The sequence below is a fragment of the Dermacentor andersoni genome, chromosome 7 (genome assembly GCF_023375885.2).
Source record: "Dermacentor andersoni chromosome 7, qqDerAnde1_hic_scaffold, whole genome shotgun sequence".
Classification (NCBI taxonomy): Eukaryota; Metazoa; Arthropoda; class Arachnida; order Ixodida; family Ixodidae; genus Dermacentor; species Dermacentor andersoni.
Window position 1 is genome coordinate 101,944,608 of NC_092820.1, and position 25,707 is coordinate 101,970,314.

At 45.5% G+C, this 25,707-nt stretch overlaps 1 protein-coding gene across 1 annotated transcript in view; it reads right to left on the reverse strand.

The window, feature by feature from the left end:
* Nucleotides 1-23,591, reverse strand: part of LOC126534023 (arylsulfatase I-like) — a 94,557-nt gene extending 70,966 nt beyond the window's left edge. The window contains exons 1-5 of the mRNA XM_055072965.2: nt 23,505-23,591; nt 18,681-18,821; nt 5,241-5,352; nt 3,564-3,615; nt 2,289-2,392 (exon numbers count right to left, since the gene is read on the reverse strand). Coding sequence (XP_054928940.2) covers nt 2,289-2,392; nt 3,564-3,615; nt 5,241-5,352; nt 18,681-18,792 — 380 coding nt within the window. The 5' untranslated portion in view covers nt 18,793-18,821; nt 23,505-23,591. The remainder of the gene's footprint in view (nt 1-2,288; nt 2,393-3,563; nt 3,616-5,240; nt 5,353-18,680; nt 18,822-23,504) is intronic.
* Nucleotides 23,592-25,707: the final 2,116 nt, after the last annotated feature.

Genomic DNA, 25,707 nt, shown 5'->3' on the forward strand with positions numbered 1-25,707 from the left:
TGACTAAAGACGCGAGTCTTTGGAGCTATAAGCAAGTCTGAACATCTGAATCCCCTTATTTCATAAATGACATGCTATTTTAAGTGTCTACGTTATCACAACATAGGACATAATTTTTAACAGCAAATGGGACACTACAAGGCGACTCGGAATTTGTTTATGCTGATGAAATATTCTTTGGCCGTTCCATGTGCGTTTATTTGACGGTAAGCTACCATCACTAGCAGAGAAACTAAAATACAAGATTTGCTTTGCTGAATGGCATGGCCTGAGTGCTTGGCGATATAGTCAGCGTGACGTTGCTACAATTAATATCTTTTCGCATGTATATTACAGTTCACGAACACAGTCATCGAAACGTAGTACACCTAGTTGCGCCTTCATTTAGAAAGTGATTTAGGCACCGGTAATTTCAAAAGTACGTGGAGAGGTACAGCAGATGCGGTCGAAATGTATGATTTCATAGTGCACCGTACAGTGCGTTAATTCCACTGGGGCGCTGGTACCCATCTTCAATTTCTGCGTCTTTTATGAATTACCGAACCAACCTTCAAGCTCTTGGGGACGCTTTTGTTGCTACAAGAAATGCATTTATCATTACAGCCAGAAAATTATTCCTTTATCTCCTATTATATTTATAACATTAATTTCGAAGTTACGTTGTGTAGTTGCAGCACTGCCTAGTAAATAACTTAGATTTATATCCATCGTCAAAATATCCGTTAAAGTTAGAAATTTACAGCTGTTTATTTATTCATTTCCTATGTGACCAGGAAACTTCTTTTGGTTTGCTGCAATAAAAGCTATCTCTAGAACGCAGATCTTGTGCACTCGTTAATTTTCAGTGGCATGGGAAGACGTGGCCTCCTTTAAACGATTTGTTTTCTAGGGCTGTCTTCTACTTCGGTATCCTGGTATGCGCCTATTGTAGTATGACGGCAGATTGGGTGCCAAGTGAAAGTGAGCCTTCTTGCAAATTATTTTGCTATATTATAGTTCAATGTATGCTAGCGCTTACAGCATACCTTCCAAATAGCTGCCAGTTTACCACTCAACTAGTGTTCAAAGTTTTTTCCTGACGAACATAAGCTTGTCACGCATTGGAGTGTCCGCAAGACATGTGATGGCTATTATTTCTTGTCAGGGCAGTGTTTTATTGTAAAAACACACTCGTAGTTGAAGTAAAGAAGCGCTCACATAAAGGTTGAGTAGCAAGGCTCGTATTCAGACCAGCTTTCGCGTTAAAATTGCTCTTAACAAATTTTTCAGTCAATCCTTATGCTTGACATAGCATTAGCGAAGGCGGCGAGCAAAGGTCAAAGAGAAGTTACGAACGAAAATCTCCATGAATTTGGCCGTAAATGTCTCCTAGTCGTCACGCCAATACTTCCATATGGATATAACAGATTACCCTGTAGTCGATAGGCAGCAGATCGCGATTTCACGAAATATTGAAGCTTGACCCTGAAATCTTAGCAGGGCACTTGAGCGAGCCAAATCATAATATTGACGCTATAACTAGTCATCCAGAGAATTTCAGTTACCTTGTTGCCATCTCGGTGGTCTTTACACGCTGATTCAAGCGCCGGGGAACATTCTAAAGAACTCCCGTGAATGCATTCATTCAGGTGTCCAAAATAGTCATCATCATCACTAAAATATTGCGCTCGTATTCACAAAAACCTTTTATACTAGAATTGCTTGTGTTTTGTGAACTCGGGCCTTGCTTTACTGGCTGCCACATTGGGCAAGATGACTTACCCGCTGAGTGAGAGTTTCTAGAGTGCGAAAAGATGTGAATATAAAGGCATTTGTTCATACTAGACACGCATTTGTATTTTTCTTAACAAGCGCAGAAATTTCAGTGAGGTGTGGCAGATGTAATATTAACGCTAAATGTTCTAACCCAGCATAAAGGTGTTACTAACTGCGACTGCATTTTTTTTTTTTTTTTTTGTAGCGAAAAATGCGCTTTCTAAGATATTCGGCGACACTGAAGCCTTTCCCACACAAGTTTTCTGGTTCACTGCGAACTTAAATGTTGGTCCCTTCGCCAACGAACGTTTTCTCTCCATAAATCTTGCGCTGTAGTATGAATAAAAACAGCTTATTAATGGGGCAACAGAAAACAAAGGATCGAAAATTCGCCTCTAGGAAATTTCTTCTTTCGGAGCATCCCGCAAATTCACGTGAATGTACACTGAGGTTCTAGTAAAATGAGAACGCGCTTTCTTTAGCTTTGTCCATGCCCTCGCAAAAGAGCAGATGGCATCGACGGTCATACAGACTTTCCGAAGGCGTGGGTGCTGTACTGTCGACGTTTCAGTTCTTCGGCCAATGTCGTCACCCCGAGCGGCAAGCCGCTCGGCTCAAGAGGGCGAATTCCGTGTCCCTGCGCACAGGGATTCCAAAGAAAGATCACATAACTGCACTGCGTTTTAACGAAGTGGTCCGTGTTTCACCAGCTGTAGAAGTTGTTCGTTCATGTCAGCCTTTTTTTTTTTTCAGTATAAATAAAGGTAATGAAATTATTGTCATTCGTAGTGAGTCGCCGCCGTGATGGTGACGGTCTATAGATGGTGACGTGTATAATTGTGGCACGGGAAATAAAGCTTTTCATTACACATTATGGTATTTTCCTGCAAAGACTTTGTTATTCTGGTAATTGGTATTGTTCATATCAATTACCATGAATGAAATGAGCGGAACAGCGGCGCAGTGGGGTGGGTTAGCTGCTGGCAGTAACAATCAAGTGAAGGGGGGGGGGGGGCGCAGCTTCTGGTATTATGTAAATATGTACGCAACACAATTCATGTTTTTAGGACATCTGTGTACAAATTAGTTACTGAAGGGCCACAGCCTTTGCGGTATTTTTGGACTGGTGAGTACCAGATAATAGTCTCAAAGTTGATACAGCAATTTTTATTGGCCTATTTTACGAAAGCGAAGGTGATGCTGGTGTTATCTTCGCTTGTGGATTATTATAAAAACGATGGTGCCGAATTTTTTAAATGTATGTATATACAGCGGCTCCGTTGAACGTTTGCTGGTGATGTGCAAATTTCGAAATCTGCAACATTGTCTCCTTTTCTTCCGACAGTACGCATCTAAATATAAGCAATTAAAACCGGCTGCTGCCCGTAGGGTACTGCTTGTTTTTTTTTAATATTTATTTGTGTGCCTCCCCTTTAGGCTGTCTTCGAAAGTATCTGCGTTCTTCTGAATAGAATGAAAGTAGAAGTTTTAGCGAACCAGAGCAGCAAGCTCGGTATGCGGGAAAAGTTATGTGGGGAGAGGGGGCGGGGTGCAGATTAGTGTTGTCTATAATACGCTTATGATATTAAAAAGCTATTGACTTTATGAAAAATGAAGTTATCATTTATATTGCGAAGGTGCTTTGCATTATGCCATGGCTATGCAGGTCCAGTGTTACAGTGTTAATGTCGAAGCGGTAATGAAATGAACATGCCTAGCATTGCCGGAGAAACTGCTGCTATTCATGCCACTTGTCGTCACCCTTACAGTTCCTAATTTCATGTTCACATGTAATGGAATCAACTAACCTGAATCCCGAGCTTGAAAGGGTAGCGACCTGTAAGTAGTGCAGCCCTCGTCCTGGAAGTGAATATCACAAATTCCGGCGTTGAATGCTTCGGATCGGTTTGAGCGTCGACCTAAATATTCCTAGAGACTCTGCTAGGCGCATGCAGGAACACCCGCCAGCTTCCACTTCTTTTCTTTATATTCAATAAACAAATTTCCTGCTCCTTCTCCTCCTCTTTCCTTCACCAAACTAAAGTCCCTTACAGTGACTATGGCATAAATCCCAATTGTGCACGTTTCCACGGATGCAAAACACCAAGTGTTGTAGTTTTATTTTCGTATCCGGTAGAACCAGTCACGACAGGCTCGCTCGTGGCAGTGTATGTAGCGCCCTTGCCCCCAGAATAACCTCTTCTTATCAGTGGTGCACAAGAAATGTTTCTAAATCACTGTTGCAGGTTCGCACTTTTCCTGACTTACTACGGTTTAATATGGAATTTTCACCTGTGAGAATTGGCACCTGTTGTAGTGAATGTTGCAGCAGCTGCATGGCCACAGTGCTTGAACTGTATCATAAGTTGGCTTGTGCTCCTCGTGCACGCATTGTTACATGTATATTGCGCTCACAACCGTTACGTAGCTCTCAATTCGCAACCCCATGCGGTCTAGATTGCTAAAGCGAATATTTTTTTTTTATTTACCTTCATCTGCAACCCTACTCTGGAAAGAGCTAAATTTAGCTTCATAGTAAGCAGATCCGGAGATAAGTTTGAGCACTCAAGCATTTGAATTGGCCTGCCTAAAAGTGAACCGTTCCCACCTTCCTATGAAGCATTCGTGTACAATGCCGTTCGCCAGTAGTCATAACTTTCTTCAGGGTTCCTCGCGGGATAATAATCGTGCCGACTTTCTAAACATCGAATAGGCCCAAGGCGATAGCATAGGCTTATTTTGATTATATTCAGGCGGTTCTGGCGATTTGATAATAGCATTGCATGTGTTGTGGTTGGACTCATCGAAACACTAATTGTTGGCTATTACGTGAAGTCGTAATTCATCAAAAACTTGTCTGCTTATGAAAGGACTGCAACGGGAGGTAGAAGCAGGTTGTTTGTTGTCACGGCATCGGAAAGCCAATTGGTTTTAAGATCAGTAAAACCGTAACTCTCGCGCACATCTACATTTAAATAGTCAAGTTTAGTTGCGTACTCTAAGAAAAAATTCAAACGATATTACGCGGAATTACAGGACATTTTCAATAAGAGTCGACTATGTACTCTATATACGTACTAAATATATTGATAGAAGCTATACTGCCTGCACGTAGACTGTGCTCCTTAATGAACGCTACTGCCAACTATTTTGATGAGTTTTGCAAGTGTTCTGTGCAGTAGATATGGTATCGTCCCTATACAGAACTCTTCATAGCCTAGAGTACACTTAGCTCATTATCTCTGCCAATCGAGGGCTGTGTAGCCGGTGTTCTGCAGCGATGCCGGTAGTCTGACCAACGGGGAGGGCTCGTTACTCTTCGGGGCAGTAGACTGCCACTAAAGGAGAACGAAAGCAATCGTGCTATCTCTAGAAACACTTGGTTCACACCTGTTGTGTCACTCAAAGCATTGAGAGAAATGTCGCGCACGCTGCAAAGCTAAACGACAGCCACAAACTAGCGTAACACCTAAATGAGCACTCACGGGGTACAAGTAGGAAGCACGTAGTGCTGGTCCAAAATAACCCCTTCTCGAGCCAACTTTTCCAGGTTCGGCGTGTGCATCTTCTTGTTGTTCCAAGAGACGTCATTCCAGCCTGGTAAGAGTAGTGGTGATTATTGCAAATCGCTCTTCGTTATTTCAAGAAAAAAAGCTAAATTTACTTCATCTGCGGTTTCGGGATAGGTACTCCAGTAAACAGGAACCTATTATCCCGAAAGAAATTTTACTAAAATGAAAGAAATTGGCATCCACCTGAATTGTATCACGAAGCTACAAAGTAAATAAATAATGGTTTGTCAAAAAGGAAGCCTCAAAATTGAGGAAAAATCCTTCCTGCTCGGAGATTTAACTGGGAGACTTTCCTGCGGAGAAACCCGTATGGGTTTGCTTTGTCGCTTCGTGCTATGATTGAGGTGGATGCCGAGCTTTCCATTTCACGTACTTTTCTCCAGCTTGTCGACTTTCCGCAGAAAAATGTTGTCAAAAGCCTTAGTGCTGTGCGTGATCGAGCAACACCGGAGCGACTGCGTGCTCATCGCGCCAATAGCATAAGTGGCGAAGCACCGAATTCCGGACAAAACAATTAGGCAAAACCTTTTTCTGAGTAAGTGCCGAAGTTAAAAGTTCGACAGGATGTTACGCTCCTGTAACACGTAAAGGCGAAAACCTGCTGCCTATATGTGCTAAAGCTTTAAGTTATTTCATCGGAGGGGGTCCGCCTTCTTGCAAAACATAACCAGTCGCAAACATAATAGGTCTACCTCCCCAGCCACACATGCAAGCACCTAAAGCACTACCTAAAGGTTATTTCTTTCTTTCTTTCTTTCTTTCTTGCTTGCTTTGTTTCGGTCTTTCTTTCCTTCTTTGCCTCTTTTTCGTTCTTTCTTTCATTCCTTCTTTTGTTTTTTTCTTTCGTTCCTTTGTTCTTTCTTTCATTCGTTTCTTCATTCATATTCAGCCAGTTCATCTTTCACTTGCTCACGCGGGTGTGAGCCAATCCGGACGATGATATCTTTTGCATCACTGAATTAGACGCCGCTTTTTTCGGGTACGAGTCATTGCGACGAGCCGCTTAAGGCTTTCGCCTTAAAAAGTACAAAATTGAAGTTTATTGACACTTTATAAAGATACGTATGTGTCTTAATATAAAGCTGTTTCAGGAGGAGGTCCCAAAGTGAGAACTGTCGGGGGGCCTCCTATCGGTACGTCATTGGTTTATTGCAGGGCAGGTGAGCCTAAAGCAGTTGGCTTACAAATAAAAAGCACTTTTGAAAAAGCTAGCAAGCATCTGTACCCAATAAGTTTCCTTGATCTTTATAGTTGTCCCTGCGGCCTTTTATCTTCAGGCGTGATTTCTTTCCCAGATGTCTCTATTCTCGAGAAATTGAGATACCGCCAGTTCACGAAGTAGCAAAATTAAATTTGGTTATACTCTTCAAGGATATAGCGTAGTGCGTCGGAGACTGTACATGAAAGGAAGACTTTGACTTCTGTATCAGCTTGAATTCACTGCTATATATTCAATTGCTTATGGCCGCAAAAAGCACGCGACAAGAGCCACCCAAAGAAAATTCCGCAACCACTCTTTCTTACTCATAAAAACTTGTACTGTGCAATGAACGTCTAATCCGTGTTGCGAACCGGTTCGCAACCCTAGTATTTCTTTTCGGAGCCCTAGCTAAATCGAAACGGAAGTGAAAGGCGTTAAAAGTGAATTATTACGACTATTTGTTTGGGGTTCGTCATCCTGGTTCGTTCCTTGCCATTCTCACTTGGAGCCACACCTTGTGTTACACCTGTAAATGAAATACTCACTTTTGTTATTACCCAAGTATAGAAATTTCTAACTGCTTTTATGCGCACGAATTGCAAAACATGTGATTATTGCATGAACCCTGCGATTATTTGCTCCCTGTCAGCCTCGTTATCCCATTGTAATTGAAACACAAAGCTGTGTTGCAAAGAAAAAAGAAGCGTGTAGGCTACTAAGGACGCAGTCGTAGTGAAGTACGTGGAACGTCTCGTGCGCCCTGCAGAGGGTGTGAGTACCAAATGACGTAACAAAATACGCAAGTTACATTTGCTCATGCATTAGAATGCTTGCATACGTGAACTATGCTACAACAAGTGTTGGTCTGACGGTCTCCTTTTTCAGTCACCGTCACTTTCCTTTTGCTGTAGGCGCATTCGTTTTGCAGAGGTTGTATGAGCACTAGGGCAAAGGAATCACCTAGGTTGTGGGGGCACCCGAGGCTGTCCTGCACCCACCGCTCAAACCCACCGCACTCGTGCATGGTTTGGGCGCCTATTCTTGCGTTCTCTATGAAGATGGACATATTCGGCCGTGGTCAAAGGGTGATGGCTCCATCTGTCTTGCTTCCCGTGTCTCTTCACGCCAATTCTGGGCCGTACTTGTCGAACCCCTTGAAGCCATTTCAGGGCAAGCGTGAAAATCACACCGCCATTGCTGTACTTGTAACTTCTGATGAGCACAGCTTTCAGTTTCATGCATTGTGCCTAGTATAACTGACACGCAAACGCGACCACTCTCGCTAGAAAGGACAGATGTACTTCCGAGCCGTGTCTCTGAGCGGCAGGCTGAATTTAGCTCCAATAGCGTCATGCATTACGGGACAACGGCGCCATCTGTGCACGTGAAACATGCAGGATCGAGTGGCGACTTCTTTCCTCTAAACAACGAAATAAAGTGCGTGGATAGCACGGTTACAAACGATAAGCATGTTATCGATATTATGCATGTTATTGTCAAACGAGGCTTTAGCAAGCGGCTGAACTGAAAGGCACCTCAAGTAGCAAAAGGCCGTCAAGTACAGTCATCCAACTCAATCCGGGATTTCTTTTTCTTTCCATGTTTGAATGGATGCTAGGCTCGAGCTTTTGTATGCAGTAGGAACTTCCACTTGTTTCCTGTTACTGGTCGACGGCGCTCATTTCCCGCGCTTCTAGATAGACTGCTATTCAAGATGGCGGACAACAGTGTGAACGTCTACGTGGAACAGCGTGTTGTGATGAAGTTTTTAGTGAACGAGGGCATAAAACCTGCTAAAGTTTACAGAAGACTTCAGGCTCAGTACGGTGATGAGACACTCAGTCGCCGTAAGACATTTGAATGGTGTAAACTTTGCAAAGATGGCCGTATCTTTATTACTGACGATTCCGGTCGTGGTGGAACACTGCCCACGGTAGTCATTTCTGAGAACATTCAGCGCGGGGAGAAGCTGATCGTGGACCATCGTCGCATAACCTGTCGTGAAACCGCAAGGCTGCGTAAGCTGTTGTTACGAACAGTGAACAAAATAATTCATGATCATTTGTTGTTCCGAAAAGTGAGCGCACGCCGGGTCCCAACCAGCTGTCTGCTTTTGGTAGACACAGAAGAGTTGGTCTATAGAGAACTGAAGGAGCGCTATGAAAGGGAAGGGCCAGGATGTTCTAAATCGCATCATGACATGTGACGAAACATGGTTCACCGTTCCACCCCAGAATCAAAAAGTGTATCAATGCAGCGGAAGCATACGGAATCCCCACCTCCCACGAAATTTCGAACAGTTGCGCCTGCTGATAAAGTGATGGCAAGTGTATTGTGGGATGACAGGGCAAGTCTATTGTAATGACAGGGAATTATTAACGTTGATTTTTTACCCCATGGTGTCACTATCAACAGTGAGTATTACTGCCGCGTTCTGCGTGATGTGCACAAGAGTTTACGGAAGAAACATCCGAGTTTGATCACAAAGGGTGTAGTCTTTTTGCAAGGCAATGCACGACCGCATACCGCGCAACGCACATTCCAAACAATCCAGGAACTTGGCTGAGATATATTAGCCCTCCCCCTATAGTGCTGACTTAGCACCAAGTGATTTCCACCTGTTTGGGCCCCTGAAGGTATTCCTTGTAGGAAAACATTTCCACACTGTTGACGAAGTGAAAAATGGTGTCCTACTATGGTTCCGTTGTAATAATAAATCTTTCTATGCCGAAGCATTCCAGGCGTTATTTAAACAGCGGGATAAGTGTATAACTGTAGCTGGAAGTTACTTGGAAAAATAAATTCACTTTCCACACTTTAAAATTTCTTATTCTCTTTGTTATTTAAAGAAACTCTCGGATTGACTTCAAGAGAGAGAGAGAGAGAGAGAAACTTTACTGGTCTATTATGAAATGAAACGCGTTAAGCGTCTGATGGGGTGGCTCCCTCTTCGCGGGCTCCATATGCTTCCAGGGCCGCCTGGCCCCTGTGGATCAGTCTGAGCTGGTCTTCCAGGGCGGGGCTGGACAGCATGATCTCCCATCGCTCGTAAAGGGTGGGGATAGCAGGGGGGTTAGTTACGACTTCGCATAATTAATGCTATTATCACTGCTCCGGGTCGGCCCTGCAACGACGAGCCCGTTCCCGAGCCAATTCTCCCTCTCGTTCGCGGTAGGCAGCTTCTTCCTCGGAAGTACGCACTGCTCGTGGTCTTCCCACAGTTGTAGCTGGGATAGAAGGTGCCGAACCACTAATCTAAAGCTCCGTATATGGGGTGCAAGGCTCACCACTGGAGATGCGGACGCTGTCATCATTTCGACGATTGGTTGGATTGGTTTGACAACTGACGTCTTTTTGTTTCTTAATGACGTTACACGTACGTTCGGCTGTGACGGAGAGAAGGACATCAGTGACGGTATGCCCGCAGTCTGCCGTTGTCGCTTGCGTTCGATGTCTCGAGTTTGCTCGGTGGCGTGGTTTGCAGCAACTGCCCGGCATTAGCGCACTGCCCGGCATTACAGTAGCGCCGAGGGGCGCCAACGAGCCAGCTGTGGAAGAAGACTGCGACGCTCGAGTCATTGCTGATAATGATAGCTTTAGCAACATCTGACAACGATGGCACAGGGTCCGCATAAACAGCTTCGCTGTAAAAGAGGTGTAGGCTTTGGAAAATAAGTAGTTGCTCTGAGCGGCCACTGCTTCTTCGGCGAGATATTATTTTTCTGTTTTCTTCGAAGAATCAGTGTTGTTTTGAGACATTGTGCTGTTGTTCAGAGAGAACAGACATCCCGTGGGATATCTATGTGTTAAAGATCGCACACAATATCGTTTGGTTTTGCTGTTGTCTACAGCGCATCTCTATCTACCACAGTGGTAGGCAGCGACATAGAGCTTCTCACTATAACACCTAGAATGAAATCTGGCGCCACCGTCTATGGGAGCTTTTTAAAGGGTGCCTTGCCTTTATGGGAATGACGGTATATGTGTCTGCGAGGCTTGTGTTGGCTGGTTTTGTAAGAGCATTCGCCTTAAACGTAGATATGGCTACACAAATAACGCGTTCCCAAAGTAAAATCTTCATAAAATGTTTCCATTCATGCATATTACATCTTTACTCACTTACAATGCATGACCAAGCGAAGAAAAGCAAGAACAGACAACAAACTATTTCAAAGCGAGCGCGAATCTTGTCGTCTGTCCTCCAACTTTAGCGGCCCTCTAATGCTTTTTTACGTATCCTATAACTGTAAATGCAATAACACCTTCTCATAGTTGAACAAAACATGTTTTTGTGTAATAATAAAGCTAAAACAGCTTTTTACGTGCTGTTTTAGTAGAAAATAATCATTGTGACGGACGGAACGGTGCTTGCCTGGCTCTCCGAGAACGATGCCAATCCGAAATCACAATATACCGGCATTCTCATGCATACCAAAGTGCAGCAGCGCCAGCTATCCCTCTAGGTAATATAGTGAGAAACTCTATGGGCAGCAAAGAGCACCGGCACGAGGCATATGTGCGACAGTTCATTCCGAGGCGCATGAGTGCCACTGAATCGACCCCGCAATCGAAAGTGCCACAACATGCGACTAACTCCATCAAGTTTTCAAGGCAGCAGTATGTTCCAGCGCACAATCTCTGAATATGGCTGAGGCATGAGAAAATGAAGAAACCACGGGCTGACGAGCTAAGAGAAGAAGAAATAGACTGTGACGATACGCCGTTCTTTTTGGTAGCGCATAAAAGGAAGCAACCTGAGGGAATTGCAGTTCTTTATCGAGCCTCACAGGAACGCTGCAACTTCTGGCAAGCGAAACTCAACTGCGCGGCGTCGGAAATTCTTTCTGCGGCAAAGGAAAAGTTGCAGTCATTGCGCGTGAATAAAGAGGGAAGTTTCTCTCTCAGCGTTACTTTCATGTCATCCGCAAGACATCTACTGTCGATGAGTGAAGTGGCTGGTTTCGGAGTCAAACCATTCATTCCGGCTTCTTATACTGAAAATGTTGGCAAGATACGCCCCATCCCAGTTCAATACGCGGAAGAACAACTGGTTGATTTCGTGAAGTATTTTGGCGTAACATCTGTTCATCGACAGACACGCTAAAATCGACAAGAAGACGGAGCAATAGAACAATTCCCTCTGTGAACCATTATTCTCAATTGCAGGGATGAGAAATCAATGACGTAAAGAGTGCACCTGGGTTTCACGAATTATCCTAAAGTTAAATTATGCGGTTATACGTAAACCACTTTCTGATTATGAGGCACGCTGTAGTAGAGGACTCCGCAAATTTCGACCACCTGGGGTTCTTTAACCTGCACCTAAATCTAAGCAAACGGGAGTTTTCGCATTTCGCCACCATCGAAATGCGGCCGCCGGGGCCGGGATTCGGTCCCGCGACCTCGTGTTCAGCAGCCCAACACCATAGCCACTGAGCAACCACGGCGGGCCGAGTTATCCTGAAGAAGAGTACCATGTTCCTACTATCAGATGCTGCGATTGCCAGAGATTTGGACGTTTAGCGAAGAACTGCCCCAGTCCACGTCACTGCAAGATTTGCTCAGAGCGCAACCACAGAGCGTGCAAGTCTGTGTGTGCGTCAAAGCGTGCTAACTGCGGCGGAAAACATACAGCGTCCTACTCCAGCTGCCCTTAGAACAGAGCTGCCTCAAAACTACATAGACACGAGTTGATATGTATACGGAAGGCTGCCTCCTCATAATGCGCCCTCCCCTAACTTTGATACCGAAATACATGCGCCTCCAGCCCCCAACAAATAACAAGAGCAGGCGGACAAGTTGAACTATTCTTCAGCTCTAAGGCAATCAGGTCGACAAAGTTCCGACAGCGAGTGGCGCAATCCATCTTCAGAGAATGTTGCTCATCTTGACCAGGCATCGCGTCAAAATAGCCTACCTCCTCAGCAGTGCCCTCTGCCATTGACAAAGCAACCTCAACGACTACCTCGGCCTTCACCCCAACCACGCAAGTCATCCCCGCGGCCATCCCAGTCAGCTCTTCAGCGATCTTCTCCGATCGCAGATGGCACTTCAGCGTCGTTTGCTGATTAGGCGTCTATACCCATGACACAGATGACCCTGCCCGTGATATCCGCAGCTCTGCGTGCAATTCTCAGTGCCGTTCCACAAGTAAACAACCTGCCTTACCTGGTAACCTGGCAACCAGGCTTACAATCAATAATGGTTGCAACAATGTTTTCATATTTTAGTGGAATGCTAATAGCTTTCATAATAAGTCAGTTGATTTTGCAAACTACTACCTCAACATAACTTTCCTGTTTTCTGTATACAGGAGGCAGGCGTACGTCTTTCAAACTATGTGATACATCAATCATCGCGGATTGGTGTAAATGACTGAGCAATGTAATGCGCGAGAAAATACCTGCCGTCCTATTTAATACAGTCAAGTGATTCAGATATAGTGGAGTTGGCAGCACGCAAGATATCTTTCAAAAATACATGCGTCACAGTCATTAATCTTTATGTACAAGGTTCCTACAAAATATTGGCGCAACTATATTTCGCACAACTATATTGTCGCCGGTACGTGCCGATGGGAACGACGTCGAAGTAGCAAGGGGTATTTAGGTTAAGCGTGGAGACGAAGAAGACGTTGTTGCGTTTCTCTTACGACGGATCAGGTGTATTTATTGGTGGTGCTGCTCGGCTTCCTCGTCGATCCCACGTCAATACACTGGTGGAGGTGCGGGACATTCTTCATGCTTGGCACCCCTTCGCAGAGCCGACGATCGAGCCCTGAATCGCCATCGCGCATCGAAACAGCGGTCCACCTTTCCAGTCGCACCGCTAGCCGTAGCGCCCGAGTACAGTCCCCTGCAGGAAACCTCGAGAAATCGTTTGCCTCCTACAACTATCATGGCCATTGCAGCTCTATCGCAAGTAGCACTGCAGAATTCTGTGGTTCCGGAGGGCTTTCATGGTGATACATTTGATTGGCTAGACCAGTTCAAGCGCATCGCCAAGTACAACCGTAAGAGAAGCTTGGAGGACAAACTCTCGGATGTCTATTTCTATCTGAAGGACAATGCTCCTACGTGGTACGTCAACCGGGAGAGTAGCTTTGCCACATGGGATGACTTCCGCACACAGATGCTGGATACTTTTACAAGCATTGACAGGAGGCAAAATGCTCAGCGTCTCCTTGAAATCTGCGTTCAAAACCCAATGAAAGTGTTGCTATGTTCTCAGAAGACATGGCCCGTCTTCTCCGTTGCGCAGACCGCGACATGCCAGAGAAAAGAAAGCTGTGGTATGTCTTGCGGGGAGTTAAAGAGCAACCATTTGCCGGCCTTGTGAGAAATCCACCAACAAAAGTGGCGGAATTTACAAAAGAGCCTACAGCCATTGAACGGGCCGCCCTACAGCAACGATATCACCAGCATGACGTCAGTAACTCGGAGGCGTACACTTCCGTAATAGCTGCGAGTAACGACAGGCCTCTGCATGAAGTTGTCCGAGAGGTTGTGCGAGAAGAGCTTCGACAGCTCGGATTTGTTTTATTGCGCCTGCGGAACCGGCGGCAGCGTTATCTTTTGTAGCTGATGTGGTGCGGGAAGAAGTCCTACAAGCCTTTTCATCGCCAGACTCTGGTAACGTGCCGCGGCGCCTCACTTATGCGGAGGCTATTCACTGTCCAATCAACACAACTTCGACGCCGTTGACACCCACAAGTAGAACATCAAATGCGCTCCAAATAGAGTCGATATCGTCACCCCCGTCGACTGTACCGACCCCGCCGATCACGCCAGCACAAAGGAGTGGCGCACGCATGTCGTATATTCGACATGCGTGCGCCACTCCTTGTCTCCATGGAGATTTGCCGCCGAACTATCAGCGTCGGAAAACCGATTTGTGGCGTACCGTCGACCGTCGACCACTATGCGGCCATTTTGGCGTAGCTGGACACGTCTATCGAGTTTGTTACAAACGGAACCGCTGCCGCGCCGGTCAGTACCCAAGCTTTCCTGCCAACTACGCTTATGCTCCGTTTGACGGCCGACGCGCCTACGATGACGCTCCTATGAACAGTCAGCTACAATTCACCGACGTCACTAGGGGCAGGTCCCCAAGCCCTCGACAGGGAAACGTGCCGCAGCGACCTGCGGGGGTGAGGTTGCCAGTACTCTAACTTCTCCCCATCCCCCATTATCTTCGAACGAGGACGTGAAGACTCCGATGACGAAGAAGCCGCCGAATGCAAATACGAAAACGACGGATGCAACTACGAAACACGTAGCTGACGTCGGCTGCGCCGGGCTCACCGTTCGCATTGGCGCCCAGCAAGTGGCCGCTCTTGTTGACACTGGCTCCCATTTTTCAATCATAAGCTTACAGCTCGCCGACAAACTAAGGAAGGTGAAAACGCCATGGCATGGGCCCAACATAAGGATCTCCGGAGGTCAGTTCATGACACCTGCCGGGAAATGCACGGCCCGTCTCTTAATAGCCGATTCAACCTTCCTCGCCAGCCTCGCCATTCTTACTGAGTGTTGTAAGGAACTTATATTGGCCATAGATTTCCTACGAGAGCATGGCGCCGTGATTCACATCCGTGACAGAAGCGTCACGTTTGTCACGAACTCAGATAATGTAATCCATGAGGAGCAGCAACAACCTCGCTTACGTGTTGCAGCGGATGATGTCATATTTTTGGCGCGAGTTGCTCTCTCATACCCGTGCAGTGTGACAGCCTGCAGAATGGGATGTAGTCGCTGAACATATCAATGCGCTAGCACAGAATTGCGGCGTCTCCATTTCTAGAGCAGTTATCAATGTAATCGATGGAAGAACCAAACTCTTGGTGATTAATTTTAGTAAGGGGCGTGGACACATCATTAGAGGCGCTGCTGTCGCTTATTTTGACGAAGTAACGCAGACACAAGACTGCCACCGAGCCCCGGAGGCGGCCTCTAGAACCCTCACGCCTGTAGACATTCCTATCTGTAGGCAGCTGGGTGAATGTTTTTGGTATCGCAAACTGATACGTGCTGGTTTCTGGGGACTTCAACGCACATAACACCATCTGGGGCAGTGAACATAATGATAACGCGGAAGCGTTATGCAGTGCGCAACCAAAAAATGTAATTTGGCAGTGTTCAATCACAGCTCTCCAACGTTTTTCGGGGGTTTCATTACCCAAGCAGCACAGATGTTACACTCCACTCACATGACCTTCTTGATGCCTTTAAACTGTCAACGGACATCGAAACGCAAGGGCGTGATCACTTTTCGATTCTGGTAAAAGATGATGTCATACGAAGTGAAGGGACCCGGCGCTACTCAAGATATATTAATTGGTAAAATTTTCATTGCTATATAACTGACTCATTGCGCAAAAATCCGAACTTCCGAAGCTTTGCAGATATATTGCGGGAGCCTTACAAAATCGGCACAAAGAAAGTGTTTGTCCCAAATGAATGTGCTACCGCTAACGGGGAATACGAATGCTTAAGAGCAATTAGAACGCGTGCAGAACGTACTTACCGTTGCAGCGGAAAACTGGATGACTACAAGATGGCACAGAAAGTTCAATCAGCTTTGCGCAGACGTCTACAGAAATTAAGAACGAGGCGATGCTTAAATTGAGGACGACGCAACGAGCTATGGAAAGAATAATGATGGGTGTAACGGTTAAGGGATCAGAAAAGAGCAGATTGGGTGAGGGAACAAACGCGAGTTAATGACACCTTAGTTGAAATCAAGAAAGAGAAATGGGCATGGGCAGGACATCTAATGCGGAGAGAAGATAACCGATGGTCATTAAGGGTTACGGACTGGATTCCAAGGGATGGGAAGCGTAGCAGGGGGTGGCAGAAAGTTAGGTGGGCGGAAAAACATAGCCACAATTAGTACATGACCAGGGTAGTTGGAGAAGTATGGGAGAGGCCTTTTGCCCTGCAGTGGGCGTAACCAGGCTGATGATGATGATGATGGCAAGAATACTGCGGGTCGTTGTGTTTTTCATTCCAGTTCCAAGAATATGGTCATTTGTCCGACTTTTATTGATCCAGTTATCCTGAGCCATCCTTTTCGAGCCCTTGCCGCAGTTCGAAACGCTCCGCAAACATCTGTTGCTAACGAAATCCGCCAACTTATGACCAGACCAGGAATTCACTTTACGTGCCTAGAATTTGAAAGTTGCACATTACTAGCAGAACAGAAGCTTCGTGCATAATTTATGTCACAACAACCTCAACTTGAGTGCGACTTTAGATGAATTGAAATGTGTTCTTACGTTATGCCGTACAATGACAACTGCAGGGCCAGACGGTTTTACGTATGTGATGTTAAAGAACCTTGGTCCAGCAGGTAGAACGGCTCTTCTGGAGATATTTAATGATATGTGGATAAGAGAGACTCTTAGAGATTCATGGAAATTAGCTCGTGCAGTTCCTGTGCTGAAACCAGGAAATACTACTTTGTCTTGACTCCTACTGACCAGTCACTCTCACAAGCCCGTTTGGTAAAGCAATCGAGAAGTTGGTACACAGTCGAGTGCAATGTTGGTGTGAACGCACAAATGCGCCTTCGAGCTACATGACAGGCTTTCGACAAAATTAGTGCTCAGTGGATGCAGTATTAGACATTATCACATACATCGAACATGAACGGAAGTGAGCAAATGTGACAATAGCGTTATTCTAAGACATTCAAGGAGCATTCGACTCTAAGTAACATACCCGTCCTTGATCGTATATTAGAACTTGGCTTACATGGCCGAACACTGCGATAGACATCAAATTTCTTAAGCGAAAGGAAAATATTTATGGTAACAGTTAAAGGAGCGAGTAATTATCGCACCCTCGTGCAGGGCGTTATGCAGGGCACTGTTTTCAGTCTGTTTTTATTCAACTGTGTCACGGCAGTCTTACCACAAAAATTACCCTCTGGCCTGAAGTATTCTCCATACGCCGATGACATCTACATCTGCTCTCTAAAAGAAGTTTACACCCATTGGGCTCTATTTTGTCCCTAAACAATAATCGTCATCAGCTTTGCCCGCATTTCTTTCTTTAATGCTGCGAGCCTGGTACTTCCTAGTCACGAACGGCTTGCGCTTTATTAGCTTGACACAGCATTCTTGGCAGAAAAGTAGCGAGCGCCGGGTTTTCAAGACAGGCAACGCAAGCAAGGCACATGACGATAATTGTTTCGGGACAAGACAAGCCCCAAAGGGTGCAAACTTTTTTGAGAGTGTAGACCTCTGGATCTCATGTACGAGACATACAAACACGCTGCAAGAGGATCTTGATTCTCTTGATACTATCGACACATTTTTAGAAGAAAAGGGCATGACTCTTTTATACGCAAACACAGCCGTACTTTCTTTCACTACACGACAGCTGAATAATTTCAAACTAACGTTTGAAGGGCGAACTTTCGTGTTCGTTAAAGAGTATAAATTTCTTGGCGCTATTCGTGACCGCCAGTTGTCATGGGCATCTCAGATCCGCGGGATTGAGAAGCACACCAGTGCAGTAATAAACGTACTTCGGCGATTCACTGGCACAACATGCAGGGGATAAGTCTCTTCACTATTACAAGCTCACAACATACTCATCAAACAAAAAGTGCTTATTCGGCACCTCTTCAATCTCCTTGGTTTATCGTAATGTTCTGAGGAACGTCTTCAACGTTTACTGGCAAGGGGGCTGCAAGCATGCCTTGGGGTACCGCAGGCTGCCTCGAGTTCTCTAGTAAATCCTTAACCTGGTCACCCCCCATTTTCAGTCATACGAATGGTTCAGACAGGCCGACATAATTATCGCAACTTAACTCAACAGCAGAAGCATCCATTAAATATGCCCCCAATTTTCGTATGTACACTGAAGTCATGCACAAACGTTGCGATTCATGTACTGTTGGACTGTTTTGTTTTCATACATCTGGTGTTCTACTGAGTGCCATATTTGGGAGATTACTCTCTTTTTGCGCATGCTTGCTTCCTTTGCTACGTGAAAAGAAGTAGCCGGTGCTGCCATAAAGGCGCCAGCCTTTCCTATGATTCACTTCGATCGATGAGCGTCTTCCTTGAGATATTGCCTAATTCTGCTCCCTAAATAGCGCATAACACTAAACAAATGAAGTGAACTGTTATCGCTGAAACTTACCCAAATCATCGGCGATGATGACAACGATGTGAGGCGGTCGGGCTTGCATCTGCGCATACATGACATGCAACAGCGCGAGTGCACATGGCCATAAAACACCATGGGATGTCATCACGCCTGTGGGGAAGTCGCACGAAGTAGCTGCAAAGACATAATATGTTGGATCGTCATGTCATCCTTTGATACCTCAAAGTGCACAATTTCCTAATGGTATAAAGAACAAATTTTACTTACAGATAAGAAAAAATAAAATGCAGGATGAAGTGAGCAATATATTGACGGACAGGAAAACCTTTATGGAGACCATGTCGTGAACCAAGCGTGCTCGAATGTTCCCTTCCAAATTCTGCCAAACGATGAAGATCAGTTTTAGCTTCCTCGCTTCATTCAAGAAGCGTAAAAGATTTCTACGTTATGATACAGTTCAGGACGGAGAACTGAATCAGTTTTTCACTCCGTTTCACATTATAACATGCATGTGCAACTATGAACTGCTCTTATTGCACAACAGCACAACTTATTTTAACAGGACTTGTCGCATTTAGGATGGAGACCTAAAACTTGCGAGCCTCGTAAAGCGGTATTTAATGTGTGTAACTCTCTAACTCTTCAAATCGACGGTGCTATCTGAAGCCGTGAAACAGTCGAACGTGGAAGGCACCTGGAGGTGAAGAAAATTGCGCGACAGGGAAAACACGAAGAAGCGCGAGCGCGTGGCAGAGTAACGCCATCCAGAGGATAGTGTAGGTAACGTAGATCGAAGCAGGAAGGAGAAACAGGACGGAGCATCGCGGAGCACGAAGGTAGGAAAAGGCGCTCCGGGTTCACCTCTTCTGACAGTTGTTACACGTTGTGTTTGCGATACAGACGTAGTGGGATAACATCGTCCTCGCGCGCGGTATGCTGTGCGGGCGAGTGAACGCGTGTGACGGTGGGCCGATGATGAGGGCTCAATCTCACGTGCGCAAGGGCGGAAGCGTATGGTATTCCATCTCGCGCATGACAGCGCGGAAGGGAAGGGAGGCGGGGCGTTGTGCTTCAGGTACACGCGATCTCAGTGGCTTTATCTTGGAAGCCATATGCTTCGGGGGCACAGTCCAGTTGGACCGACGGCTCGTAGCCTTGAGTGCGCTGTGTTCTGACCCATCAGTTTGCGTTGAAGCATCACTTCGCTCGCTGCTACTGCCACGATTCCTCACGCCAGCGTTTTGACAGCGAGTGTCCGTGGTCATGGAGTGGGAAGTGTTCATGTTTGTATGTGTACGCTGGTACAATGACACCATGTTAGTAAGCGAATGTTTACATGGGGGCGTTCTACTCCAGCGGCTGCTGCGTATGGCGCAGCCACTTGAGCCCTGTCTTGAATACGATCGGTGATGCGGGCAGTGTAGGCGTTTAGGCGCACCGAGGGCCAATAGCGTCGTGTGCACTACAGCACTCATAGGTTTGCGCCTCACCCGCGTTAACAAAGTATAAATTTTATCATTCCCCTTTCATTCATCTCTGACCATCTCACCTGGTGTAGTGCACTAAACCTGTCTATAGGCTATAAAGCCTCTCCAAATATAGTTAAAATTTCTCTCTCTTCATCTCTTTTTTGCACCTTCGCGTTCTGGCCTTACATAGAGAGTTGTACCTGATATATATCCCTTCGGCTAGTCCTCATCGCTTTTTCATTTATCTATTCCATGAAAAATAACCGAAACTATGGAAATATGAAAACAACGCCCAGCATAATATCCAAAACCCAAACAAATACTTGAATTCATCAAAATATATCTGTTAGGCCACCTGGCGCTGAGAAATACGACACTTCTTTACTTGCGTGCGTTCAGTAGTTACACGATTCACGTATCAATAACCTTAGCTAAATGCACAAAACACCCATGGAAAGCTACGAGGAAATATTCTGTAATATCAATTTATATGCAGAAGTAATATAGAAAGTCTAATGAACGTGCAAGGAAAGGAAACTCTGTAGGATGGAGCCGAATCCACACCCTCCGCACGAAGCCTGCAATACTCCAACAATCGAGCAGCGGCGACCGCTGTTCCACGTACACTTTCTTGGGCATCTCTGTATGCGCGCTAAACCTGGTTCAGGAAACGTTAGGGAGCGACCCTGGCCTAAGCAACAAATGGAGAGCGCAGAAAAGGAGAGTGCGGACAAATATGTAGAGCAAGGTAACACCATTTCTTTGATATATAGCCTGTATAAATTACTAAGAAAAAGCCTTCTTGAAATCCCGCTAGCTAAACTTGGGGTAAACTTGCCATCTAAAATAGTTCTAACTTTAGTTGCCTCAGTGCTGAGTTTTAGCTTAGGGGACGTCTTTGATACCGTTTGTTGTTTCATTCATAAAACAGAACAAAACGAATATTGAATTCCTGCTTTTAAAATTCTTCTTAGTTATGTCTGTGTGTGAAATCCTTGCATTATTTTATAAATTGTACTGTTTAGGAAACTTTGGTAGTTCTTTTGATTGCTCTGTTGCAATTTACTTGTAGCTTCTTGAAATATTATGGAAAAGTTCAGGTGCCCATTCATGGCCAATCCCCCAGGGTGGCGACGAGCCATGTTGTGGTGGCATCATCGTCAGCATCAGCATCGTCATCAATAGTGGACGACACCGCGCATTCACCGTTGTGCTACAAAGTAGTGAAAAGGTCTAAAAACAAAACCCGTCAGTTGACAGACAATTTTTCGGAGGCATTGGTGTAGTTCCTACATGATGCCGATTTACAAGCTTTTATTCAATTTGCTTTTATTTGAAATATGCCTCGTGACGAAATAAAAGGAAACGGGGCACCAACAAGAATTGAAATCGGCTACAATGAAGTGAAGCTGTCGGCAACACAAGCAGAAAGGTGTGAAAGGAGTTAAAGGGCCACTCACCAGGTGGCATAGCAAATTTCAGGTATATACTGGAAGTTGTTACCTGCCCTCTAGGGAGCGTTTTACCGCAAGAATTTTTCACATCGATATGTTAATAGCCGAGATGTAAATATTTCAGGGTCCAAGGCCCATGTTTTCAGGAGGCAAGCGAGACCGCAAACGTACCCATCTCTCTCCACTTAACCACCGTCTAGCCTCGTCAAGCAAAATTCCTTCCCTACGTTCTCCTATATCCCGGAGCTAGAGGATCGCGTGACGCATACGTCACGGGCCCCGCCTTCCTCCTTTCTTTCTCTCTGTCTCTCTCTTTCTCTCTCTTTTTTTTTCTTTTTTTTTTTTTTTTTTGCTGTGCGGCGCACTTCCGCTGGTGGTCTCTGGCGCCAGATGTTACGTTTTTCGAGGGACTTCGGGCTGTGCACGAGGACGCCTGACCAGCTGTATAAATCAGTGCTACAAGAACACTGAGGCAGAGGCAAGCGGATCGCAGAGCATAATCGCGCGCTGGAACACAGTAGAAAATTGCATATAGTTTCGCTCTCCGCGGGCGCAAATGCACGACATGAGAACAAGCAGACGAAACGAAAGTACATATCTCTTGCTTCAGTACGAAGTAAAACAAAGACGTGCAGGCAATCGGTTTGTACGTTTTCCTGTTTCTCTAAACTTTAATTGGTCTATTGAAGGAGCACATAATACAAATAACTGCTGCTGCTGCCTTGGCTAATTCTCAAAGTCACGTGCCACTATGAGCGACGTCGTAGCACAGCCACGTACGCAGGCGAGCTTGTGCGATATACGTCAAGTGTCCGGCTGAGAGTGTGACGCCCGCGAGGAGAAGGGCGAACGGCGCTTGGTTTGAAATTTAAGCTCTATCTGTGGCGTGCAGGAATGTAATACTTAGCAGACACGATGGTTAGCGCGCATTGTATGCACGGCGCTTGTCAGCTCAAAATGGCCGGACCTGGTGAGGGTCCCTTCAAGTGAACAACATAGTACAAGAGCGTTCCTTGAGTGGTAAGCGTTCATCTACATAGAAAAAAAAGTAAAAATGGGGACATTTCTGCAAGCATCAAAGAATTATTCGATTATTAAATATTGAAGTGAATAAATTCTATGCTTTTGCGCATCGAAACAACGTAATGATCACGCGGCATGCCGTTGTGGGAACTCTGGAATAATTTTGACTACTTGAGGTAAACCACCATGCACCCCATGAAGGGTAGGCGGGGGGTTTTGCCTTTCCCACCAATTAAATGTGGCCGCTGCGACCGGGAATCAGACTCGCGACCTTGTGATTGCACTGCACGCAAAATCATGGCCAATGAGCCACTACGGCGGGCGATCCTTTGCGTATTACCGAGTTTGACACATGGTTGTGATCACGGATTTTTTTAGCAACGATATGGAAGCAGAAATCAAGCCATGAGAAGCGTGCAATAAACTACATGTATTCTTAATTAAACAAATGAAATCATAAAATCTGCCAATGGACAGCTGGAATAAAGAGTGTGACAGACATCTGTACAAACCCAATTTACGTACAGAGGCCGACTAACAGACATGCACAATTTTAAGCAAGCACCTAGCACTGGCGGCCCGACAAATCCACAGCGATGTATTGAATAGCAGGATCCAAAGGAAACCTTCTCATCGACTTTTCTTTTGGGCCCCATTCCGCTCAAATTCTCGGTATAAGTATACTCATGTTCCTTATTGTCCCTCTTCTACAAGACCAAAGTAGTTGTATCAAATGTCCACGCCATGCCTGTCAGATAAATGGAGTCAGCCTCAGGCAAACAGCCACCATCCGTTCTATCGCTAACCTTTGTCAGTTTGAGTTTGGATTACTGTGGGATCACAAATAGCATTTTCGATCTAGTAACAGCGGGCAAACAGGACGAATACTGAAAATCGAGATAAACACTTACTTGGAACAACGCTTGTCCACCGGTTGCTTTCTGACGCTTACAACGGGCACCTCGCCAGCTCGGGTAAGAGTCGACCGGCGATGGACGCTGCTGTCATCCAGACTTCGCGAATGCTGCGGGTCGTTGGGAAAGGGCGCCGAATCAGAACGACCTGGCCCTGCCCGCACTCGCCGCCACCAGATTTCCGAGCATCCACGACTGGACGACCTAGTAGAACGGTTGCTGCTTGCGTTTCCCTCTGCGCGTTTTTCAACTGGCGAGAAAGTTTGTCGATGCTCAACATTATTCATAAAACTTGTGACGCTTACTTTTTCACGTTCTGGCGTTCTTCCCCTGCGCCTAGAGTCATGTTCACTATAGATTGCGCGGCGTTGTTCCTCACTCGGTTTTCGATTGCAGAGTCCTGGATCTACGAGGTACTCTTTCCAGTCTGATTGCGGCTCAGAGCTAAAGCGCTCAATTCAAAATTTGGTAACACTGTGGAAGAGTTGGTGAGCTTTTTAAAACAATCTGAAAGACTTGTAACCTATGGAGTCGGTGGGCTTGTTATCTTGAGGATAAAAACAAGGAAGCTGGAGTTTTTCCTTGCGACATCACTTAAGCATATAATTGCATTCAGTGGTGATATTTACCTTGCTAGAGTAAAAAAAATGGCGAAATTACCCTTATAAAAGGCCAATTATAAAACACTCAATAATAGTTAAATGTGAAACTGTGTGATTCGAGTTAAACGGGCGACCCAGCCATGGCAGGAGATTTCGTCACCAAAAGAAGTTACAGTAATTATGTTCCGCATTGGTTGCTTATATTTTGGAGCGAGAAAGAAATATCTTAAAGGTTCAACCTACATGTTTAATTTACTGTAACAAGGACATTGATTATAGTATAATCGGCTTAAAGGTAGAGCTATGCGAATAGTATCAATTCTAACGGAAGGTGCCACACTTAGGTCTTTTTAATGCCAGATTACTCTTCTAGAATGTTTAGTGTGTAAAATTGTCGAAATGTCCTCAGAAGGCCTTTCTCAACCTTTCGAAGCCAAAATACTCCTCTTTTCTATGCGCGGACGGGCTTTGCGCATCAAAGGAAATTTGTAGGGCAATTTATTTTTTTTTCGCCGTACACGACCGCAGTAGACTTACGCATCCCCAGCATGAACACCGAACCCCGCACGTCTTTGCCTGTCTACTGCTTGCTTCCTCGTTTCGATGAGGAGCTTCTCACAGGAGCGGCGTCCATCTCCATCCTAGAACGACATAGCGCCGTTCGTTTCGGCCGAAACCGTTGCCGGAGACGGCGAGTCATTCATTACTTGCTCACCGCCCGTTGGATGATGAGGGGATTCCCTCGCAGTCGTGGGCCAGCAATTGTCTCGTCTCCGCGGCCCACGTGATTGCGGAAATTGGCCCTTTCGGCATGAGAAACCCGTCCGCTGAACCCTTCCTTTTCGCGATCATTTCCCGCTTTGATGGAGGATGGCGCATTTTAGGCGAATGACAGCGTATGCACGTTTCCGTGAGCATAGCTTCGGCGTCATCCTTTCATTCTGCTGTCCAGCGCGTGCAAATGGGCTGACCTGCCAAAAGGTTTTTCTCTCTAGTTCTAGTGATTTTTCGTTTTCGTTGCAGCTGCAGGTTTGAGTTGTTGAAGTTCAAGTTCAAATGTATTGTTTCGTGATAGATACAGGTACACAGAAGGTGTTATACAGAAACCGGTCCCAGTTATACACTGAAGCGGGACCTTTTGTTCTTAGTTACATAAAGATATACAACTAAAAAGGCGTCAATTTCGGTTGAGGAACAAAGAACGGATTACACAATTTCTACAGCGTTAAAGCATCAAAACCTATGGCAACACATCACAACAAAAAATGTACATAATAAGTAACATAAAAACATACATCGACGAACAGATGCAGTTTACAAAGTAGTAATATAAGCTCTCAGTGATCTTTGATATGATGATAATGTAGGTGAACATTTCACATCAGCCAATAAATTATTCCACATTTTCACGCTGCCAAAACCAACAGCTAGTTTGCCATGGTTGCTACGTGATGCTTGGCTACCCCCCATAGTTGCTTGGCTACCCCCCGGTGTAGGGTAGCCAAGCGGACGTTATTCTGGTTAACCTCCCTGCCTTCTGCTTTTATCTTTCCTCCTCTTTCTCCTCCTCAGTATTATAAGGGTTGGTGGCGAATGGG